Source organism: Corvus kubaryi, unplaced genomic scaffold (genome assembly GCF_017639235.1).
Source record: "Corvus kubaryi isolate FWS band 111438036 unplaced genomic scaffold, C.kubaryi_AGA036_p1.0 37385, whole genome shotgun sequence".
Taxonomy (NCBI): Eukaryota; Metazoa; Chordata; class Aves; order Passeriformes; family Corvidae; genus Corvus; species Corvus kubaryi.
Window position 1 is genome coordinate 11,637,995 of NW_024581127.1, and position 22,872 is coordinate 11,660,866.

The 22,872-nt window shown below is 36.9% G+C and overlaps 1 protein-coding gene across 1 annotated transcript in view; it reads left to right on the top strand.

The window, feature by feature from the left end:
• SLC26A7 (solute carrier family 26 member 7) overlaps window positions 1-22,872 on the top strand; it is a 71,020-nt gene that overhangs the window by 34,524 nt on the left and 13,624 nt on the right. The window contains exons 6-13 of the mRNA XM_042036320.1: window positions 494-576; window positions 2,137-2,284; window positions 4,358-4,471; window positions 7,707-7,784; window positions 9,257-9,352; window positions 16,214-16,320; window positions 18,429-18,495; window positions 22,196-22,312. Coding sequence (XP_041892254.1) covers window positions 494-576; window positions 2,137-2,284; window positions 4,358-4,471; window positions 7,707-7,784; window positions 9,257-9,352; window positions 16,214-16,320; window positions 18,429-18,495; window positions 22,196-22,312 — 810 coding nt within the window. The remainder of the gene's footprint in view (window positions 1-493; window positions 577-2,136; window positions 2,285-4,357; window positions 4,472-7,706; window positions 7,785-9,256; window positions 9,353-16,213; window positions 16,321-18,428; window positions 18,496-22,195; window positions 22,313-22,872) is intronic.

Here is a 22,872-nt window from a genome sequence, read left to right on the forward strand (position 1 = left end):
TTTCCACTCCCTCTGCAAGATTCATACCTGCTAGAACATAAGAGGCAGACATATCTGCTGTGTTTTGTGCTGAAGTCAACACTGCCAGTCTGGATCAGATGTGCTCAGAGAGCGTCAGCTGAATCAGGAGCACCTCAATTATGAGCTACGTTAAGCTGCTCACATGAATGGCAGTGCTCTGGGGCACATGCTGAATAGAGGGACTTCGGACACTGATTGCCAAGGTTCCTGAGGCTTTACAGAGAGTCATACAAATCTCTTTCATTAACACGGAATGTACAAACTGCACTATAGTCTCATTTCATTACTGTGTCCAAATCTTAGTTTCTTTTGACTCTTCCACATATGCAAAAAATAAATCATTATAATACTTTCCTGTTTTACTGGACTGATTTAAGGATAAATGTATGTGCCATGTACTTAGGTACAGCAACAATAGCGACCATGTCAGAAGCAACAGAAATGTAACATCTTTTTCTGTTTGAATCAATAGATAATTGTTACATCCATTGCTTGCTACTATGCTGATATGGAATACATCTACGGGATAGAAGTTGTGGGAAATATTCCTAAAGGGTAATGTTGGTTTTATTAGCTTGTGGCTTTTAAATATCTTTATTTCTGAGAAAGTCTCTGAAAAGGTCAAAGTAGTTTCTGAAATAAGAATTGGTAAAAATCTATTTTGTTTGTTCCCCGTCTCCTCAAATACTCTTTCACAATTCCATCTCATATTAACAAGTTATATGTGCATAGATATCATCACAAAAATGCATTCTTGTACATTTCATTAGCTTTTTATTGCTTTGTGGAATAAAAAGTAGGTACTAAGTACCCGATGATGTATGACAGGAGGGCAGGACAGTCTTTACAAGATTATTGCAACCTCCTTTTTGAGGGTTTCCTTGGGTTATGGTAGAAGAAAGGTTTAACAATGAGGTAAGATTTGTAGATCACTACACTTCATTCCTCTCCACCCATATAGAAATTTTAGAAAATGTGGTTTCTGAGGATATGTGAAAGATTTAATTATGCTAAATCTAGAAAAGAACATTTTTACTGTAGTTAGGGATACATTTTTCTCCATGACCTTGAAAAGAAGGCAAAAAAAAATCCAATATAATTAACTGGAAAGAGAAATTAGATTAGTTGTCAGACAAAATGTTCAGACTCTACAGGTTGGTATGGAAGAGAGCAGCTGTTGTGTAATCTCCTGCTTGGATATAGCAGTGCTTCCCTAAATGTCACAAAGTACAGCAGGAATGCATGTGTGGCATCTTGCACTGAAAGAAATAAAGTAAGGGACATTTCTGCGAAAGAAAATGCTTTTTAAGTATTCAGAGCATGCTATGAATCTGAGACTAAAACAGGGCTAAGTGTGCCCCTTCTGTGTGTAATGAATAGGTAAACTGTATTTGCAGCTTTAATCAGGAATTTATTTTCTGTCTAACCTCATACAAGTAGTGTTGAAAAAATAGAAACAGAGCCTGGATCATTCCTGAGCATTTTTAGACATTTACCTGAAATACCTAACTGCCTTGTCAGTGGAGAACATCAGAAACCTTAAGAGCACAATTTGGTTTTCAGTCGGTGTGATTTGTGCTCTGGAAAGACCAAAGTCTTTTTGAAGAGTTCAGAGACAATCTGGGGTGGTTTGGTTCATAACTTGTTTCATTGCAACCCCCATTAGACGGAATAAATGTCCGTACTGTCAGTAACCAACAGGAATATAAAATTTTTTAAAGATTTAAATTTAACTTTACAGGAAAATCAACTATATCAAAAAAAAGAGAAAATATACAGTAGTCTCTTCTACTGAACATTACAGAATTAGTAAATGGTTGCTAATTTTATTTGTCAGTCATGAACTTAATTTATCAACATCTCTTTATAATTTCTCAAATTAAAGTTTTCAAATTGAATAGTCCATCTGAAACTGTTTCATCTTCTACAAATTCTATTCTGCTCTTCCCAACAGATGGAGATTTTAATAACCTAAAATATTGAAAAATGTCACCTTACAAGTAACACAAAAATAAGCTGTTCCTGTAGAGATTGTTTCTCTGGTATTTGCATGAATTGCAGGTATATAGAAACTATGTATCAAGTTTTGCAAAAATTACTGTCTTTTTTTTATAGGTTGCCATCACCAAAAGCACCACCCATGAGTGTCCTGCCTGAAGTAGTCACTGAAGCTTTTGGAGTGGCACTGGTTGGTTATGTAGCCTCACTAGCTCTTGCTCAAGGCTCTGCTAAAAAGTTTAAATACACTGTGGATGACAACCAGGTAAAGCTCTTTCTCCTTAGTGTCACTGAGCCTTGAAATCACTTCACCATTTGGGGAAAGTATCATAGATGAACGCCCAGTAGGATAAGCTATTTTCCATATAGCATCCTGACACCTTCTAGTGCTTACTGTAACACCCAAAACTTGTTCAAATTATCTCTGCAGAATGCCCTCATTGGCTGAACTGCTCCTTTTGGGGAAGCTCATCCTTCAGGATAATCTTGTAGGGCTACATTCAGTGCAGCATTTGGATATTAGTGCATTTTCCACTGCTCTCAGATGAGACAACTTCTCCTCTGGCAGTTGAGCTCTTATAGACAAGTTATGATGTTAAATCAGCCACCAATTAATAAAACAAAGCAACTGTAAAACAAAACCAGGTACTTATAGCCCCAGGACTTATCTGATGTTGTGAGAGGAAATTATTTATACTTCTGCAAAGTGGAAGTCTCACCCAAAATGAAGGTTTATTTGTATATAAGAAGCTGTGTGAGTTCAGAGGGTGCTGCCAAATTTACAGCCATAGGAGCTTTCTGTTCTGAGTTCCACTTTGCAGAAGACATGCTTAAATAAAAGTGGAACATCTCTACACTACTACATTGCTTGTCATGGTGGGTGGGTAACTCCAAGCCAGCTGGAAATCCATGGAGACGATAATTCAAGCACTGTGGTAAGAAAGGCTCAATTTCAGAGAGCTGGCACTAGTACTGTGAGCTGAAAATGCTGCCTCCACCTTTCTGTTAAGTGGTTTGAGATAAATGACATAGGGTTGAATGAAGAACTGTTTTGCAGCTGGAGGTCTATTTGGACACCCTATCTAGACAGGCTGGTCTTGCTGCATCTGTTCCTGACCTTCACAACTCTTATGTCATTGGAAAACACAGTGAAAACATTCTTGTCTATTCAGTTCTCTATAATATTTTTCAGTTTGAATACATTGGGCCATGAATTTCTGTTGATGCTTCAGAGCCACATTTCTATGGAGCAGAGGGAGAATGCTTTGAACTTAGTGCAGAACAGACTCCAGGGTGACATGCTGCTATGTTTCAAGGCAGTCCATGGAACACAGCAACCTGTAGATCTTTCTGCACCTTTGGAAGTCTTGTACTTTACTCAGCTTCATTACTGAAGTCTTGGAAACTCTGTGTATGTCTGCATCAAATAATGGAGCAAAAGAGCAAAACCTCCATGACAGGAGAGCAGTGAGGGGCTGTGGCTGTGGTGCCCTCAGGGGCCAGGCACAGTGCTTGGCATGGGGGCTCGTGCGTGTGTGAGACTGCTGGGCCAGCTTTACGGGGGTGCTGTTCTGTGCTGTGAACACAAACTCATGAGCTGGTGTTTTCCTGGCTGGATACAGCATCGTTTGTGTCCTAAGCACTCTGAGGTCTTTTCCTACATGTTTTCCTCATCAGACCAATATGCTCCTTAAATTCTGTGATGCTGGGTGGCCATGTTGGAACACTTCCTTAAAAAACACTGTTCTTCTTAGACTGGCTTCTTCAAGGTGGCTTCTCCACTTTTTCTTCTACAAATCTTTGTTCAGACATGTCTGCATTTTGACTGTGAACAAACACCAAATATATTTGTGATGAAACACAGCATGCCTGTAATGTGGCTACCACACTTCACTCTCACTAAAACGTGCTCTAAAAAAAGAGAAATCAGTGGCTGTCTTTTTCCAGTGAGTCATAAACCAGAAACAATCTGGACAGTTTCCAGATACCAGTACTTGGGGCCCTGGCCAGTTAAAAAGCAGACATGGATCAAAATGTAAATATTTTGGTTGAACTTCATCTTCAAAACGTAGCAATAGCATTTATTCTGTGAACAAAATGTCCCTTCTGCTTTTGATGAATCTGGTTCAACAGCTCTATCATTCTATCGTTCTAAGTTGTGAGAAGATATATTCTGTTGGGAAATCCTTTTTCATGCACCTGTGGGATTTTCTTCCCTCAAAAATGTGTCCATCCTTTATCATTGCTAATATTTACATAGGGGACTCCTATGTTGGCGAGAGGCATTGAAATGACAGAACAATAGGAAAAAACCATCTTCTATTTAACGACTTTGCAGGAATTTTTGGCTCATGGCCTCAGCAACGTGATTCCTTCATTTTTCTTTTGCATACCAAGTGCTGCAGCGATGGGACGGACGGCGCTTTTATACAGTACAGGAGCCAAAACACAGGTAACAGCTTAGAGTAAAGTACGTCGGAGAATTAAAGCTGTGATTCTGCTCACTGGAATTTGTACTGATTTATCCATTGTATTTCCCCAGTCTCCCTTTTCCTCTGTCCTGAGAATGACTCTGCCCTGTCATTTTTAACAATCTGCATTAAATTGCATTCAATCAGCGATGTCTTCCTAGGAAAGACAATGGTCCCTCTTATTAATTTTTATGTTTCATTCAATATAAACTGTAAGGTCTGTGGCAGCAAGGAGGTTAGGAGTTGTGTTTTCAGACTGCGGAAAACTACATAAAAGCCCTTTCAGTTAATGTGAATTTGTTAGCATTGTAACAAAAGTGCCCTCTAATGGTGTTTAATGGATTTAATGGCACTGTCTAAACCGAAGTTTTAGGAAAAAATCACGTTTAATTTAGTGCTTCTATCTGATTTCCAAAATAAAATGAAAGTAACCTTTAGAGCTGTTTGTTAAAAAACCACAAGTAATCTCCCAGCTTCTGCCTTGTGACATGGTGTACTTGTCCTATCCCTCAGTGTACACTGAGCCCAGAGAGATGACATTTAGATTTTTGAGGATTTTTTTTGCCTATTTTCTGCTGTAGGAAACTAAACCCACAAGTTCTTATTACAGTCACTGAGGAAAGAGGAGACTGTAATTGCTGAAAATGGTAACTGTGACCCTGTGAGCCTGTCATCTGTCTGAATCGTGCTTGCGAACAAGAGAGGTGGCAAGCCACCCGGGGCACCCCCACAGCATTGCCTCTTCCTCTGAAACTCAAGGGCCTTCAGTGGCAACCTGCCATCAATGCTATGCCCTTTGGAGTTCACTGCTATTCTCCCAGGTAACAAGCGACAGAACAAGAGGAAACACCACCAAGTTGAGCCAGGGAAGGTTTAGATTAGAGATCAGGAATTTTTTTTTTTTCACAGAAAGGGTTGTAAAGCACTAGAACAGACTGCTGACAGAGTCACCATCCTGGGGAGTTTTCAAAAATTGTGTGAATATGGCATTTAAGGACCTGGTTTAACGGTGAACCACCATGGTGGTGGTGCTGGGCTGATGGTTGGAATCGATGACCTAAAAGGTCTCTTCTAACCTTAACAATTCTATGATTCAATGATTCCATTGTCATTTTATAGCTGGTGTTGCCTGTAAAAAGGACATTAGCTGCAAGGAAAAGGTTCATGAGGTACAAGACTAAGTGCAATCCGTAGGTACTGTTTCTCCTCAACCATCTCCTGCAATTATTTCTCATGCAGATGCCACAATATTAAGGAATTATACAGGGCTTTACTTCAATACTCTACATGTCAAATACTTGCTAATTAGCCTACAGAGTACTCCGAACTCACTTAATCATAATGAACAATCTAACAAATAATAATCTGGAAAAGTATTTATATGCAAATATTTTAGCTACCACTTGGCTATTAGTTATTTCATATATTTTAGTTGAATTTGATGTCACACCATGTGCCATCATCTCACAGACATTCTCTTCTGTAACCTGTTAATGTACTCATTTTACAATTTGCAGTTGTACTGCATCATGTTGTACTAGCTTTTCCATGGAAGATTTGAGGTAACCTGCAGACCTATAATGTGAAGAAGGCTCATAGGGTATTTGAGCACTTTGGCTCTGGTTCATGTAGACAAAGACCCCGATAAAAGGTTATTCAATACATGAAATGGAAAAGAAACCACTATAATTTGATTTCAAGATAGCAAACACATGGTAAAAGTCTGCTTGGTTTATCCATTGGTTTCACAGCATAGCAGTGCCTGGCTCTAAAAGTCAGAGTATGGCTGAGTTAGCACTATGAGAGCATTTTAACAGGCATAACAATTTCTCCCTTGCCTTCTTGGAAAGCAACACATCAGCTTAATCCTCTCCTTTGTGGCTGTCTAGGCAGAATGAAGACACGAGAAGATCATCACTTATAAATATTGGTGAGGTCATAGGCAAAAAGAAGCCTTGCTTTAATTACATAGAGGGAAGTCAGTTTGGCACAGGGCATGGAAGAAATGCAGAGAGCCTTTCAGGGGCACAGAGCAGCTCTTTTTTTCTCAAATGGCTATACCTGAGATGCAGTTTTGCCATTTGTTCCTCAGTGGTATATTTTCCTGAGAAAAAACAGAAGTGAGGAACTCTATCATGGACTAGAAGTGTCCTTCAAATAGAATCAACACTTTTTTTTCTTGCTCTTCATGAAAGCAGAAAGAGGGAAAAGTTCCTTGTGACTTTACCAGCAGATTTTCTGTCCCTTTTTCTGTAAACACTTTGTCTATCCTTCTTGATGGTATTTTTAAGTACACCATGACTTTAATTTTCTAGTGTTTTAACAACTTGTCTGGTTTTGTTTTTAACAACTTGTCTCTTAAAATGAAACCTAATTATTTTAGTAAAGAAACATATTATCAATATAAAAATAAAGTGAGCATCTGTCTACTTACCATCAAAAACCTTCTGTGAATCTCAACTGTATAAGACCAGAAGTACTCAGTGAGCACTCAGAACGGAATAGGACAGTGCAATTTTACTGTAGTTTTCCATCAGATTAATACCATAAATACTGTGAAGAAATGTATAATTATTACACCATATATTTTTCTGAATTTATATTACTTGCATTAATTATAATCTTTAATATATATTTTTAAACTGTGCCTACATTTTCTTAAGTAAATAAACCGATATTAACATGAAATTGTTAGTGGTTTCTGGTTTAACAATAGTTTTCTTTTAGTGTTAATCCCAATAAAATAAGTTAGAAGTCTTCTCTTGTGGAAAAAATGATAGCATACATAATTCTTGCTTAGTGCTGTGACAAATCTGTTATTTAGTACAATATAGGGTGCATGGCTATAAATAAGTTGCAGAATGACAGTAGGTGCTGAGAAACTTCTGGGATGAGATATTGCACACACACGTTCCATTGAATAACCAAGTGTGTAAGTGATGCTCTGATCTATATCAGTGGGCTGGCAGCAGGGTCAAGCACAGATACTGAGATCTCTCATTACGTTTTCACTGTAGTTGATTAAAGGTAATAATCAGAGATTAAAATTGAAATTATATGCATCTTCAATGCACAGATACATTAACAGCTAACACCTTCAACATCTGATTCTTGACTTTGTCTACAATATTTTATAATTTATCCTTTTCACAATTTCTTTTGTTGTTGTTGTTGTTGTTGGACTGACTGATCTGCAATTCTTGTTTATCGTTTTAGGTGGCTTGCCTTATCTCTTGTGTATTAATTCTTGTGGTGATCTATGCAATTGGACCTCTGCTCTACTGGCTTCCTATGGTATGGTACTTATCCTTTTTAAAGATTAAGATGTCAAACATTTTCTAATAGTTTCTTTCAGGGAAAGATAGTGCAACCTCTAAAACAGCTCTATTTAATTTCAGTGGCTAAAAGAATAGTCAGGGCACTACAAATCTCGAAATCATAAAATACGGAGGTGACAGCATAAGACATATAGATTTTATACATATATAGTTATATATAGGCTATCATGTAAGCATATAGAAGTGAATTTCTCTTCTACATAGTTTTGGCAGGTAGTTTATGAAAAATATACATCCAGGTTGTTGTGAACTTGTAAACTGACAAAGTGTGGTAGAAATTAATGAAGATTCATTATATTTCTCCAAGATATGCATATGATACACAACTTTGCATTTCAAATAAATTTGACACAAATTATTTTAGATAGTGATATAAGCTTACAGAAAGATTATGAAGTATTCCTATATCTCTGTCATGGAATACATCTACACTATGACTCTATGAAGCAGGGTGGCATCTTTTCACATAAGCTATATCTAGCTTTTGGTATTACAAATTAATAGTTAATTTTAACTAGAGGCATGTCAAAGCTGCAAAATACAGCTCTAAAATTATCCACAATTCTGCCATGTATGTACATGAAGTTTTAACTCAACCATGTTTAAAAATTACTTTGTGCTATTGTTTACATGGTGTCATGAAAGTTCTCACTTTTCAAACACAGATCCTTTTATAGCTTATTTTAATCATGCAAAGTAAGGACGCTTGAAGAGGGGTGCTCAATATGTCCTGATTTTTTGCTATACTTCTTCCCTACTTTCATTTGTTTTTATATGGATTGTATGTGAATTTTGACTGGTTTCCTGTAGGCTTTTCCCCCATATTTTAAAAATACTTTTTGGTTTTTGCTTTCTTGATAATTTATTTCTCTTCTAATATGCTTTTTCAGCCCATCTATACACTGCAAGTCCATCAGTTTGTACTCTGTTCTTTTTGGCTCTAGATGATTTTTTCATCCATCTTCTCCTCCTTCCTGATTTAAAGAACAAAAAATTATTTTGTTTGCTTCAAAATTAATGGACTTTTGCCCTAGAGGCCTTCTCTAGCAGAAGGGAAGGAAGTGAGGAAGGGGAATTAAAATTCTTCACTGCGTAGAAGTTGAGTGCTGATTTGCTTTTGTCCTCCAGACTGTGGCAGAATGTATCTGGTCTGCTGATGCGTGGAAGAGTCTTGGGTGGTCCTGAGGCTTCTGCCATTTTTCTCACAATTAGGTAGCCTGTAGATTGCCTTCACAAAAAAAAGAGGGATAGGGGGGGTTGATGTTGTTAGCATCTGTCACAAGGACGCCTGTGCTTATGTCATTTTCTAAACACCTACCAGTTTTTCTACAATTTAATTATGATATCGACTGCTAAATTAAAGAAAAAGTAGAAAAATTGTTTTCACTAGCAATTCTGCAAATGGCTTTTGTTTTTATGTCTTTGCAGTGTGTGTTAGCAAGCATTATAGTTGTGGGCTTGAAGGGGATGCTAATGCAGTTCCGTGACTTAAAAAAATATTGGAAAGTGGATAAAATAGACTGGGTAAGTAAAACTTAATCTAAGGAGGTTTTCCTGAGACTGTTTGGCAAACACCTGTTAGCTAAACTTTAATAGTTCTGTGGCCCTAGAAGAGACAAGTGCAAGGTATTTAGTAGTACTTTTTGCGCACTATCAGCTCAGAAGAACAGCATCTGTAATATCACTTGTATTAAAAAAATGACATTTTAGTAAATGATAATCAAACCTAATGCTACAGATGTGTATACAGACAGATCAACTTAATGTCAGCAAATACGTGTCTAATTTTTATGTCTTCTCTATCTGTTTAACATGCTTTTGCTACTGTAGCATTATTGAACAGATTTTGGTATCTTCATCCTCTGGGAATACGGAATGACCTACAGGTCAAACAGAACTGGAAAAATAGTGATGCAGAAATATGCATATTGAGGGGTGCTGTAGGTAAATTGCCTTAACTCTTTCAGATTTTGCAAGCAGAATATCTACTGTCTGAACATAGTGAAAGATTCTGCTCTATGAGAGGAGGAATACATCAGAAAGACAAGATAGGTGAAAAGAGATATAGTATGAAAATCTAGTTTAATGCAAAATCTAAATAGTCTGAGAGATTTTGCACAGAACGCCTAGCAAATTAAAGATGAATCCATATGTAAGGACACTCCTGGATTTCTCTTCTGTGGGAGATTTTGGATGTAATGGCCAATTAGTGGAACCAAAATTTCTATGCACTTACATAAATACATACATGCTGACGTCCCATATGTTTGAGTTAACAGTACTCAGAAAGGTATTTTGGCCATATAGGCCTTTTCTGTGGTGGGATATACAAGTAATTGGCGTTAATAATGAACTTTGTTGACTTCACCAGTGACTTAGTATTCTACAGCAGTAATGGTTAAGTCTAGACTGAATAAAAATTTTTTTAATAGAGTACTGGATTAAGTATGGGAAACAGAGCTGAGTAAACAACACCAAGTTTGACTGTGAGATTTTTTGCACTTAGTTGCAGAAAACTAGAGGTGCAAAAAACTTGGTTTTAGGGGTTTCTTTTGTATTATCCAGAAAAAAAGCTCTATCTTTCATTAAATCTTTTCTTCCTCAAGCAGTAAAATTCTGAAAATATTTTCTGTCTCTTGTATTGTATTTGATCTTCAGCTTAACCCATAATGTCAGTGACAGAACTGGTAGATTATGCAGATCAAGAATTATTCTGGGAACAATGGACTTAAAATGTTGATAGTTATGGCAGAGAGATATATCTTCTCCATCAGTTCATTGAGATAATAAGTCATTATGTTTTCCAGCAGGATATTCTGGAATCTCACTAGATTTGACACATCTTCACAGATAGACTAGCCTGATTGATTTTCGCTTTTCTGGTTTTGGCAGAAAAGGTTGTGTGAGTGGTTCGTTACTACATCTCTGACATCTGTCATCATTTCTAGGAGAGGTTATAGAATGGGGGAGTTTGCTGGGTTCATCTTTCTGACTAAACATACTCGAGCAATGATTTATCTTCAAGTAGTTTTACCATCAGTCCTTAGCTTGACAGGATAAATCATCTTGCTCAAAATAGCATAGTTTAAAGTAAGCCTATAAACATTGATCTTGCATTGCTGCCTGCTATGAGGAGCTCCACCAAGGCCAGTGATTTGTGTAACTACACTGGTGTTATTTTGGCCTGAAAAGATTCACCCCAGAAATTGACAGAACACTGGAAATGAATCATTCCATCACCCAGGTTATCCAAAGTGTTTTGAAGATATAAACCCTAACAAAACATTTGGAAATAATTAGCAGTTGTCCTTTCTGGAACTGATTCTTTGAAGGGTGTGTGTCATGTAGCATTGAAGTCAGGTTTGTTTTGCTTATAAGTCTGGCAAATGATAGCACATGGAAACAGAGTATTATGGAGTTTGTTACCTTGCTCCTTCTTTAAGCATCTCATTAAACACAAGTGGTATGAATAATATTTATTTGTTGATTAGTTCTTTATAAACATAATCCTTTTACATGTGGAAGGTAAGATAATGTTCAGGAGTTGGACTTGAGGATCTTCATTGCTTCATTCTATCACAGGATATTCTGGGTTTCTATGAAATCTCTTCTTTCAGCCATGGGTGGCTTTTTCTTTCAGATTTACATCCTGCCTCTCAAATGACATTCGACTGCTTTTTAGCTACTACCCCACTGTCCTTATTCCAGAGATCTCTTTCCTGCTGTTCATAGCATCCATATGAACTTCAAATGTCTCCTGCTTCACTTAAGGTCTTCTGTCAGTCCCTACACCTTGGCTGGAGGACTTCAACAATCTCAGATTAATAATTGCACTATTCCACTATATATGTTATATGCATAACTGAGAGTGATTTGTCTTATTTTTTCCCCTCTTTTTCTGGGAACTGCCAGAAAGCTAATCTGGCATTAGTCTGTAAATATATCCCATTTGTCAGGTCCTCAGGTCAAAATTTGATTTCCTTGTCCTTTCTATAAGCCTAATTTCTTATGCAGGCCCACTTGACTAATTTGCCGTTTTTATTCTCCAGCTTGACAGTGCACTTTCCTAGTATCACTAAAAAGGCCAGTGAAGCTCTTGTTAACTCTTGATTTTAAGGCTCAGCATCACAGATAAACTGCCTTTTAAGACAGATAAAACTACTGCCTGGCAATGGACTGCTGAAGAAAAATGTTCTCTTTGCTGTTAACAGTTGGACTTGAAAGTAAGATGGAGGAAAAGTATTTCAGAAGGTAATGTTCTAAGTGAAACATTATAATAAAATAAGGATCATTTTCATGAGTTAATTATATAGCAGGGATTTGGGAAGTCCAGCAATGGAATACTTTGGCATTTAAAGAGAAAAAAATGTTTTAAAGTTGCACATATGTCTTGACCAGAAAATTACCACAGCTGAGACAAAGCCAGGTTGCATGCCTGACTTGTAAGGCAGGAAGAATGGCAAGAATTTGTGGTAAAAATTACACATTCCCAACATGGCATTGGGATGACAGGTAGTTATGGATGCATGAATTGTAATTGTATGTACATATATTAATATTAAAGGATGTAAGGAATTTTACTAATTCAGTGATTAAAGTAGATCCAAGAATGAGGGTCTCATTTTTGACCAGTATCCTCCAGGATCTTGCCATTGCGAATTTCTGAGACACGCATAAAACACCCTGCCAATCTATTTTGTCAAAATATTTAGAGGAGAGGGCCTGGAAACGGTCTTCCTTGAAAATTTTGGAGCTCATTAGTGCAATTTCTTGGGGTTTTTTAGAACTTCTTCACATATTATCCTCAGGAGGAAGATGGCCTTTTAAATTTGTTCATCACACATGGGTCCTGAATCATGAGAGGGCTCTGAGAGCTCTCAGGGCTCTGCTATAAAGACAATTTTCTACGAAGTAGGAAACCATCTCTTCTGTGAGAATAATTTTACATCAATACCTCTAGCTTACGACATCCTAGGGAGATTTTCTATTCTTCCTGCATTAGTGAATATGCTACTATGAGTTATATTACTTGTGCTGTAGTTGATCTCAGTGGGGTGGGAAGGAATTTGCAAATGCTTAATCCATTGAAAGTATGATTACCATATAAATTATTTTTAAAGAGTAATATTTGTATCAGTCCCTCTGTTTCCAGGGCTGTTTGCAAACAAATACTGTCTCAACCATTGTGGATGGAATGCCTGTGAAAAATTATATTAAAGAACTACCATACCACTTTATTATCATAGGATCATTTAGGTTGGAAAAGACCTTTAAAGACCACCTAGTCCAACTGTTAACCCAACACTGCCAAGTCTACCCCTAAACCATGTCCCTAAGTGCATTAAGCAGTTCCTGCTCTATGGCTGTGGTGGTCTTCACTTGAATCCTAAGTTTTGATGAAGGGTGTGCTGTGGATGAATGCACACATTAGTCATTTGTTTGCAGAAGGATGTGGGAGCATGGCCGTGTCACTCAGTCCTTAGAGCCAGAACCAGGATTCCAGCATCTTCCCTGCTGAGAAAGCTCCTGAATAAGCAGGCTTTAATGGGATTCTCCTTCTGGCTATATGGTGGTGGCTGCAGCATGGGCCTCTATCTGAGCAACTCATCACAGCCTCGCATTACAGATAGTGCAGAACTGGTCAGTTGAGTCATGTTCATCTCTTCCTCCATTAAGCAACACCATAATCAGGTAGGAGTTAGATGAACTGTGCCTTGAATTTTCTTCATCCTCATAACCAAATCAATTTATTATGGTTGGAAATCAGACAGCTGTGTTGCAGATAGTTAAGTGCAAGGAACCCTACCCATTCAGGTGATAGCTGATCATATCCTCAGTTTGCAAAGCAAAAGGGAAGTGCGTAATCTGGTTTCAAACTCATACAGAAACATTTCTTATCACCATACCTTAGCATTGCATTGTTAGCCCTAGGTTCAGAAAGTATTCTGCAATTTATTTATATGCTTTTTCCTACCAAGTGCCAGTTTTAGACTGTCATCAATGGTGGATGATTAGACCCTATGGAATGGAAAGTCTAAATGGAGGCAGCTGCTGTACACAGTCATTGTACCTCTCAGTGCTTCTGATACTTTCTAATATATACAGCAGTTGACATAAATCCATTTCTTCTGCTTGTTTCTTTTCTCCCTCTTTAGAGTTTTTCTCCAAATTAGTACAGTACAAGGATACTTAGAAGGTGGATTTTTTTATTTTTGAAATTAACATGTGCCTACAATATATTATTGCTAAGATTTGAAGAATGGTTAGATTCTATCTGTTGTGGAGTATGCAGTAACCCTCTTGAAGTAAATTGCCAAGGAAAACTTTGGTATTTTTATGACTTCTTTATTGAACTTTGCAATAACCCATGAATTAAAAAAAAAAAAAAGTCTATCAGATCAACATAACTTCTTTCTACAGGTTTGGTGCTACCCTAATTAAAGAAGTACTGACTCCAGGCCAATACAAAGCACTGAAAAGGTGATTGACTAATGAGCATATGATTGTTTTGGCTCAGGCTCTACAACAATGGCAGTCTCTGATTACAGTTAAGATGTAAGATACTAGACTGCTGGAGAGGCACTTAACTAGCTTTCTCAGTACTCAGCAGTACTTAAACATTTCTGGCTTTGATTCTTCCTATGCAGACTTTGTATTGGGGTTTTATGCTTTCTGTTTTCTTCTGACACATAAGAATTTTGCAGGTCTGCAGCAGTGATTTAGTTAGAAGTGATGAGGTTCAGGTCTGCAGCTTAACTGGATTGCACTGAAGTGGATTCAGGTGTTGTCAAGGCTTCAGTCTTATTAAGATAGGCTAATTCTTGATCTCTCAGGTTTTTAGTAGTTTTGTTAGCTTTTTCATGTCCGGGTGAGTTTCTTTATAAGTGTATATTGGATTTATAAATCTTAGCATTACTTTCTTATTCATGAATCAGAACTCAATATCTGTTGCTCATAAAGGTAGTCTTTGCAAATATATGCACAACAATTTGTGTAAGATGTCATGTTAAAATACAACTGGCGATTGAGGACAGTTTAAGTTTACCTGTTTGCCTAGCAGCCATCCTGTTGAAGAAATGAGAACTCTTTTGCAGTAGTTAGGAATCTTGAAGATGAAAAAGGCTTCTCGATAGACTCACGTAACACTCTGTTCTCTGTGAAGCACAAGTTAGTACGGTATGCCTTACACTTTATAATTCATAAAATAACAGTTCTGGGATCTGCTCGAGCAAAATTCTTGTGGTTAGGCTGAAAGTATTCTATTGTCTCTGGCTTTCGTGAGTTAAGTGAAAGCATGAGAAAGGATAATCTTAATACTGATTGTGCCATTGTAATGTGATCTGTTATTCTGCAAACATGAACAAGAAGCACTGCAATTCTTGAAACAGGCACCTATGGGGATCTGTATATCCAGAGGAGTGAAAATACTTTCCATTCTTCTTTAACACCTTTTATAGAAATATTAGATAGCAGTCCTTGCTTAAGGCTCCCTCAAGGAAAGAAATATGTACTTTATTATAACAATTGGGTTGGTATAAGAAATCAAGTAATTTGTACTTTTGTTTTAATTGTAAAATCTGCATGTCTCTTAGCTGTACACATCATTGTAGTATGGAAATAAAAGTGATCATTTCTGGTTAGAAAATAATAAAGGAAAAACTGAAATGTGAAAGTTTTTAAAAGTTTTTTTAACATTTTTAATTTCTTCTCAAAGTGACTTTAGTTTCAGATATGCTTCTGTGTATTTTTTAAACTTGTATTTAAAATGAGTCCAAAGTTTTAGTAATCAAATATTGAAAGATGGGGAAGTAATATGAAATCTTACCATTTCCACTGGAAGAAATTAATTCCCCAGTAATTTTTATTTATTATAGAGTTGTTTTAGTCAGCTGTACTCTGATAAACGCCACTTTTAATCAGCCTTCTTGCAAATTATAATTCCCACTTATATGATTAGTGGGAGAAAAGCTCTCTGTATGTGACCTCATTAGGGCACCTCATTATGTGAAAGGAAAGGAGGATTTAAAATCTGTGCAGTGAAGAAGGTGACGAGAATTTGCAATGTGAAAAATAAAATACAGGTTTTCCAAACAACTGAATTCATTGTGAATTAAGCTGTTAGCACAAGCACAAATGCTATTTTAAGTAACCGTGGAAGGAACCTCTGTGAGCACTGGGATGAGCTGTGCCATGCTGTATGTGGCCTCCCACGGGGAGGTATTATTTTAATTGCTAATTCAATCTTCAGTATTTGCCAGTTCAAAGATCCAAATGTTCACATCTGAGAAACTATCTTAGTTTTAAAAATCTTTATTTCTGATTCATAAAGCGCACATTATTATAAAATCTAAAACTAATCACTTCTTTTTGCTCCCCTCCTTAAAGAGCATATGGGTTAGTACCTATGTGTTTACAATATGCTTTGCTGCTAATGTGGGACTGTTGTATGGCGTTGTCTGCACTATATTAATCGTGATTTTTCGCTTTCCCAGGTAAGAGACAATTCATTGAAATGTTCTACTAGCACATCATTATGTATTCTTTCTGCATATTGCTTCACAGTCAGGATAGACATACGGTATACTAAATTTAACAACTCAACTTCAGTTTTTTAGTTGCAGAAAATTGCAAGATAAGACAATTCAAAAGGAAAAGTCACATCTGTGCATTTACTGTAGACTAAGGATCTCTAAAACATTTTATAAAATGGCATTATTTTGTGATTTCTGTTATTATTACACTTCTGTATGATTCATTATGTGAAGGTAGCATAAAATCAACAGGAAGATTAATAATGTTTTTTTCCATTAGATATTTATTTGCTCCTTAAGGAGAAAGTATATCTGGGAAGCTTTAGTAACTAAGAGCCTTTATAAACCCCTAGGTACTATGTTGCACAGGAGTTGGTAGTTGACAATTGCACTGCTAATATAGATTAATGAAACATAACTGTACAGCTATTCTAATGTCTAACAAAAAGTGTAAGTTCTGTGTATCAATTAGAAAAGTCAGGATAAATAAACTAGAGCAATCAGAAATTCTTTTTTTTTTTTTAATATATTACTGTTGCTACTTTGGATCATGAGTAAAGGGAAATATAGCTGAAGTTCATGATTGATTTGTGCTACAGAAATAATTCACAGCTCACCAGTCCTGGAAATTACTTGCTGCTTGCATGCAGTTGTTTGCATGATCATTGAATCCCACTGAAATTAAGCACAATATAGACAGCTCGATTAAATGCTTGTTAAAGTTAATGGTGTTAGACATTTGTGTACAGCTCTGTTCTCACAGAATAAGTTGCAGAACCAGCATGAAAATAGTTCAAAATTTCAAGGCAGTTAAAAATGATGGGAGATTGATTCAAGCAGAAACTATCAGTACCTTTGTGATAACATTGTGCTACTCAGCAAACTCAAATTTTGATATATTCTGGTAGTAAAACAAAAGGCAAGTTTTCATGTTGTTTTTACCCTGAGCCTGGATGTTAGAGGTTCTCCAACAGCAGAAAGGGATGGATATCTAACACAAAAGAGCCTGATCTAGTGGAGACCTCAGTCTGAACCTGCACTAATTAATGTAAATAAGACTCTTTCCAGTGATCTCTCTGCTCTTCAGTGAAGCTGCACACACTTGTCCATGCCATCTAAACGCATTGAACAAGGTAGCAGCCTTAAAACTGGTATGGCACAGATAGGGTTAACAAGATAACCTGTAGTAAGCCATACAGTCATGAGCAAAAGCGTTAGCAGGAGTGAAGCAAGGAAAATACCATGGATTATTTATTGTAAAATTTCTGTTCAGATGACAGACCATTGGATGTGGTAAATATTATGTATCAGAATGTATTAAAACCAGCAGCAGCCACAGCTCCATTTATGCAAAGATGAGAGAACAGCTGATATTTGAAAGGCTTGTTTATCTGGCCCCAATACCTGCAAATACTCCTTGTATATTGGTGCATCTGTCTCGCAGGCTAGCTAGTTTCACAGTCTTCTGCATTTAAATGTGTTCCTGCAAAGGATGTATTGAATCGGAAGATCCTACGCTGAGCGCCCTTTCCAAGGCAACTTTCTCTTTTCACTGTGTAGAGAGCACAGGAATACTGGCCCTTTCCAGTAAGTCCCCCATTTTGATGGCTAGAGTGCAATGTTCTGCTTCTTAAAGACGTGTCCATTTCAATGACAAATAAAATATCTTTATTTTTCATGACCCACAGCTATTCTACATATTTATTTTCCCTTTCATTACAATATGATTTTGCAGTTAAAAAATATTAAACTTCTTAACTTTTGAAGCTATAGGTTATATATGAGCTACCTTGACTTGAAAATAGCTCTCTTGCCAGCTAATGAAAATTAAGATTTTCTTCACCAGAGAATTTCATTATTCATATTTTCAAAATGATATAATTCTAAAATTTTTACTCTTTAAGTGGATGGTTATCAGAAAAGATAAGGTCTGTAATCACAAAAATATGCAGATTGCTTTGTCAGACCTTTAAACTGCTATGCTGTAGTTTGGGGTGTGTGTCTTTTTGTTTCTGTTCAAGGCTTCTAATGATTTACTGTACAGATTTTTCTCTATGTATTGATTACAGAGCAAAGACACTCAATTTGAAAAATATGAAAGAGGTGGAATATAAATACAAGGCAGAAGATAATAGTGTAAGTTAATTTTTTTTAACCTTTTTTGTGTGTGTGTGTTTCACTAATTCAGATTTGTTTGCTTTCTCTAGTTAGTTACCAGATTGTAATCAGGGAATCAAGGGAATGTGTTTATGATATGACCACTTGAAATCTAAAGCCAGTATAATATAATAAAAACAAAACTAGTTGCCCATCAGAAACTGGAATATTTTCAAGGTTCTGCTGCTTGTCTGCAAAGTGAAGTTAGGCAAGTCCGCTTAGATCTATCCACCTTAGTTTATTTGTCATTTTTAGTTACGAATTGCTCTTTCTAAAAGTTTCCTAATTCCTAAATTTAAGGAACTATCTTGCCAGGAATGGCAAGGGCAATCTGAGCAGACAATAGCAGTCTCCATATTCTTATCGTATTTCCTAAAAGTCCTCTGGTATTCTCATCATCCCCAATCTCTTTTCTGAGACCATTTCTGCCACCAACCCCTTGTGACCAGATTGTTTCAGAGGACACCATATGGCTGGGCAAAGAGGGGCAGCACCACAAAGTTGTCACAGACTGCTTCACACATCTCATCACCCTTTGCACATGAAAAATGGATGGAAGAATCTCTCCCAAAGACTGTGCCTTTAAAATTTGGCTTCTTACAAACCTAAAGCAACCACTCAGATTCTTTTGGTTGTTTTCATTGCAATTATCATCAAAGTTGCTTTTGCTAAGGTCTATGGCAAGAAGAGAAGGGTAATGACCCACAGAGGTGAACTCCCACCTCCAAGATGAAATGGTAGGTCAGCAGCCAAGAGAGAAGTAGAACCATGTGTCCTTTGAGCACAGAGCCCCATCACTGGGACATCCTGCCTTCTCCACCGTGGCAGTTTCTCTTACGTCCTTTTTCCTTTCCTAGCGCTTATGAAAGATCTTATGTATCAGTAAGCCACATGCTCAGCAGTTATTGCTTCACCATTAAGCAGCTCTTCTTTAAGGAATTTATTATTTCTGGCAAATGTCTTCCATCAGAGCTAACTTGGGCTCAAAATCTGAACTTCCAAGGGCTCAAGGGCATTTACTGTTTTGGCATGCTGAGCAATGTTGGAATGTGAAAGGTACATAAGAATGGGGAGGACTCTGAAATGTGAATTAAAAACACTGTTGTTGAGGCTGGCCCAGCTGTCAATTATTATATCACTTTTCATTCTTAATAAAAATGTTGGAGTAACTTTGTCAGAGATGGGTAACCAAAATTTGATTTGCCTGCTATTTCTCATATCGGTTCATATCATGAAGCACTTTGTAAAAATGCCTATACATTTTTTTTTTTTTAAGCTATCTGCTCCCCTGCTATTTTTTTCCCCCTTATTCAGTAAGATTAACTCCAGTAACCTAGTAATAACAAACTAGTGTCTGCAGACAGTGGGGAAAATAACATTATGTTAGAGAAGAAAATTGCTCAAGAGCTTATTACACAAAACAAAGAAGGAAAATATGCCTTTAATTGAATTTAGTCACTGGGTTGCAGCAGGCATTTAGGGTAATTTTTAATGTATGAATGTTAGACTGGTCCAAGTTTCCCTGGTAAGTAACAGATTAGACATAAACAACAGGACATTTAAACATGAAAATATGCAAGCTTAATGATCTACCCTGCCATTAAGGTCTGTGAATTTATAGGGGTTATTTCATCAATAAGAGAAAAGACACTTTAATGTGGAAAAAAAAATCAAAGGGTGTTTAGAAGCTTATGTGAAACACATTTCATCCCAGGCATTCACTGGCACTGAACTCGTACCCAAGCAGAGCCAGTGCTGTGCTGAGTGTGCAGGGCAATCGCCTGGGGCCTTCTAAGTGTTGGCAGGGACTGACACGTGAGATAAATTTCCTACTTTCTTTGCAAGGACTCAACAAAGAGGAAGTTCATTTTTCTCTGAGCAGTTCTTGTTAACAAAGAATCAAACCAGACCCAGGAATAACTGGCTGGTCAATTTTAGGCACAATTGGCCTTGTCCATTCTGGATGAAAAAATTATACCTAAGACTGCTATGTGTTTGATCTGGCCTTATGGTTTGACCCTTTCAAGTTCTGTACCTTGTACTTTTGGAAGCTTGATCATCACTGGATTTGATCTTTGCACATCAGTCTTCCTTTTTTTTCTTAGTTTTTATCTTCTACTTTCCCAGTGCTGCTATGGCACGGGTGTCCACTTGTCTCCACACCAAGCTGTGTATAACATAGTTTTTATGGGAATTTGTGGGATGTCAGAGTATTTCTCTGTTCAAGCATATACTGTCCTCTGTTTTGCCCTTTAGAGCTTTATTCCATATAAACAGAGACATTTTAACATCCAGTTGAGCTTTGCCACTTGTCTGACTGGCATGTCAGTGATGTGGTATTTACCACAATCACACTCATAGGTAAATTGCTCAAAGTCTCTATGCGTACTCCGGGGTTCTTTGCCTCAGTTTGGGATGTTTGAAATGTTTCCTTTATTTGATGGTCACTGTGGTGGTGTCTGATAGGTCATCTCATTCCCAGAAGTCTGAACAGCAGTCTACAATAAGGAGATAGTTTAGGTGGTTTGTGGTGAAGATTTCCATTCTTGTTTTGCTTGAAAGTCTGTTGGGAAAACTGCATATCTTCAATGCAATCCCAAGCAATACTACTTAAAAAATGGTCTGTGCCAGCTCCACTTACTTGTGTTTGACTGTAACCCTGTTACATGACTTTTGTTAGGAAGAAGAGAGACTTTTTTGACCTATTTTCTCTTGCAAATTCTTGATTTTTACTTCCATTGTCACACAACCTGTGGAAAATTGGGAGTTCAGTAGAATTACCTTAATTCTACCTCCTACAAAACCAGGATTTAAGCATGTCTTCCTGCTGTCCAATATATTTATATATAAATACTAATTTTCTTACTGGCTTTTGAAGGTGTTTTATAAGTACACCTTGAGAGTGAGAGAAACAGCCCTTGTTTTGAGCAAAATGTCTCCCACTTGTACCTGAGGGTTTCTGAACATTATCTGGTGTCCTTTCAAAATTGTTCTGCTGTGTAACACTTGTGTTTTGAGCTACACAGTCTGACTGAAGGTACTGGTAAGCTGCTTGTAGCTTATTCAGTGAAATGCAGAGACAGGATCAAGGGCAACTGATAGTTCTCATGTAGATTATTGTGTTGGTTGCAGATATTTGCTGGTAAAGCTTTAAATGTGTCACTCAAGGTTGATCTGGATCCACCAAGTATTTTCATAGAGAACTATCTGTACTAAGGTCATCTTCAGATGACCAAGATGAATATTGCCAGCTTTCCCCAAATCACCTGCAGTGTTTGCCCTAAATCCTTGTGTACTTATTTCAAGACGTGTTTGTCTAATAAAATATACTACCTGTCCGCAAATGTTACCTTGTCTATGCTTGAGGATCGCATCAACTGAAATAGTGCTATTATAATTGTTAGCTCATAGTTCTTAGTATTATGCTTTATAACATGCATGCTTTTTCTCATGCTAACTAAAATGATAGAAAATTTTCATTATATATTACTTATATTTCCATTCTTAATTTATGTGGGAAGACTGATCAATAGAATTATCTGTTAAATTAGTCTCACAATCCAAAGCTCCTCCTGGGTTAATTTACAGGTATTTTTAGGCTTTTTAGAGAAATTAGCCTGGGGTTTGGTCTCCAAATCCAAGATGACCTTTTCAGCATTATGTTTATTTCATTCCACAGGAATCATTAAAACAGGTAAAAATAGTTTCAGTCAACAGCCCGTTAGTCTTTTTGAATGCCAGAAAATTTCATGCTGACCTGTTAAAGATAATCCAGAAGGATGGCATGAGCAGCCAGGTATGTGATATTGTAAATGAGGTGGGATGTGCTTTATGCTTCAGTAATCACCATGATTGGGTTGAAGATCGTGTTTGCTCTCCTTGCATTTCTTAGAGAATGCAATCAGATACTGAAACAAGTATAAAAAAGTAACATTAGAAATGATTCATTTAGAATAAAGCTAATCCTAATCTTAATCAGATTCAATATGGACTATTCTCATATTACTACTTGAAAACAGTATCTCTACTATTTCTGCTTGTGATCCTGCAAGATACATTAAAGCACTGACCCAAAACTCCAAAATTTCTGCAAGAACTTACATAACCTCAGCTAATGTAAGACTGGGATTTAGACAATGAGTAGCTTTCATATTTCAACAAATATGCTTGAATAAAATGTGATTTTCTTTTTTTCTGAAAATAAGGCCATGAGAGATGGACGCTTCATTTTGAACTATAAGTAATTTTGGGAGAATTAGGAAGAAAGTGGCTACGTTTTTTTTCAAAAGTACTGTTTCTTTTTCCTCTTTTGCACTGATTGTATTAGAAAAATAAACAGCATACAAATTACATATA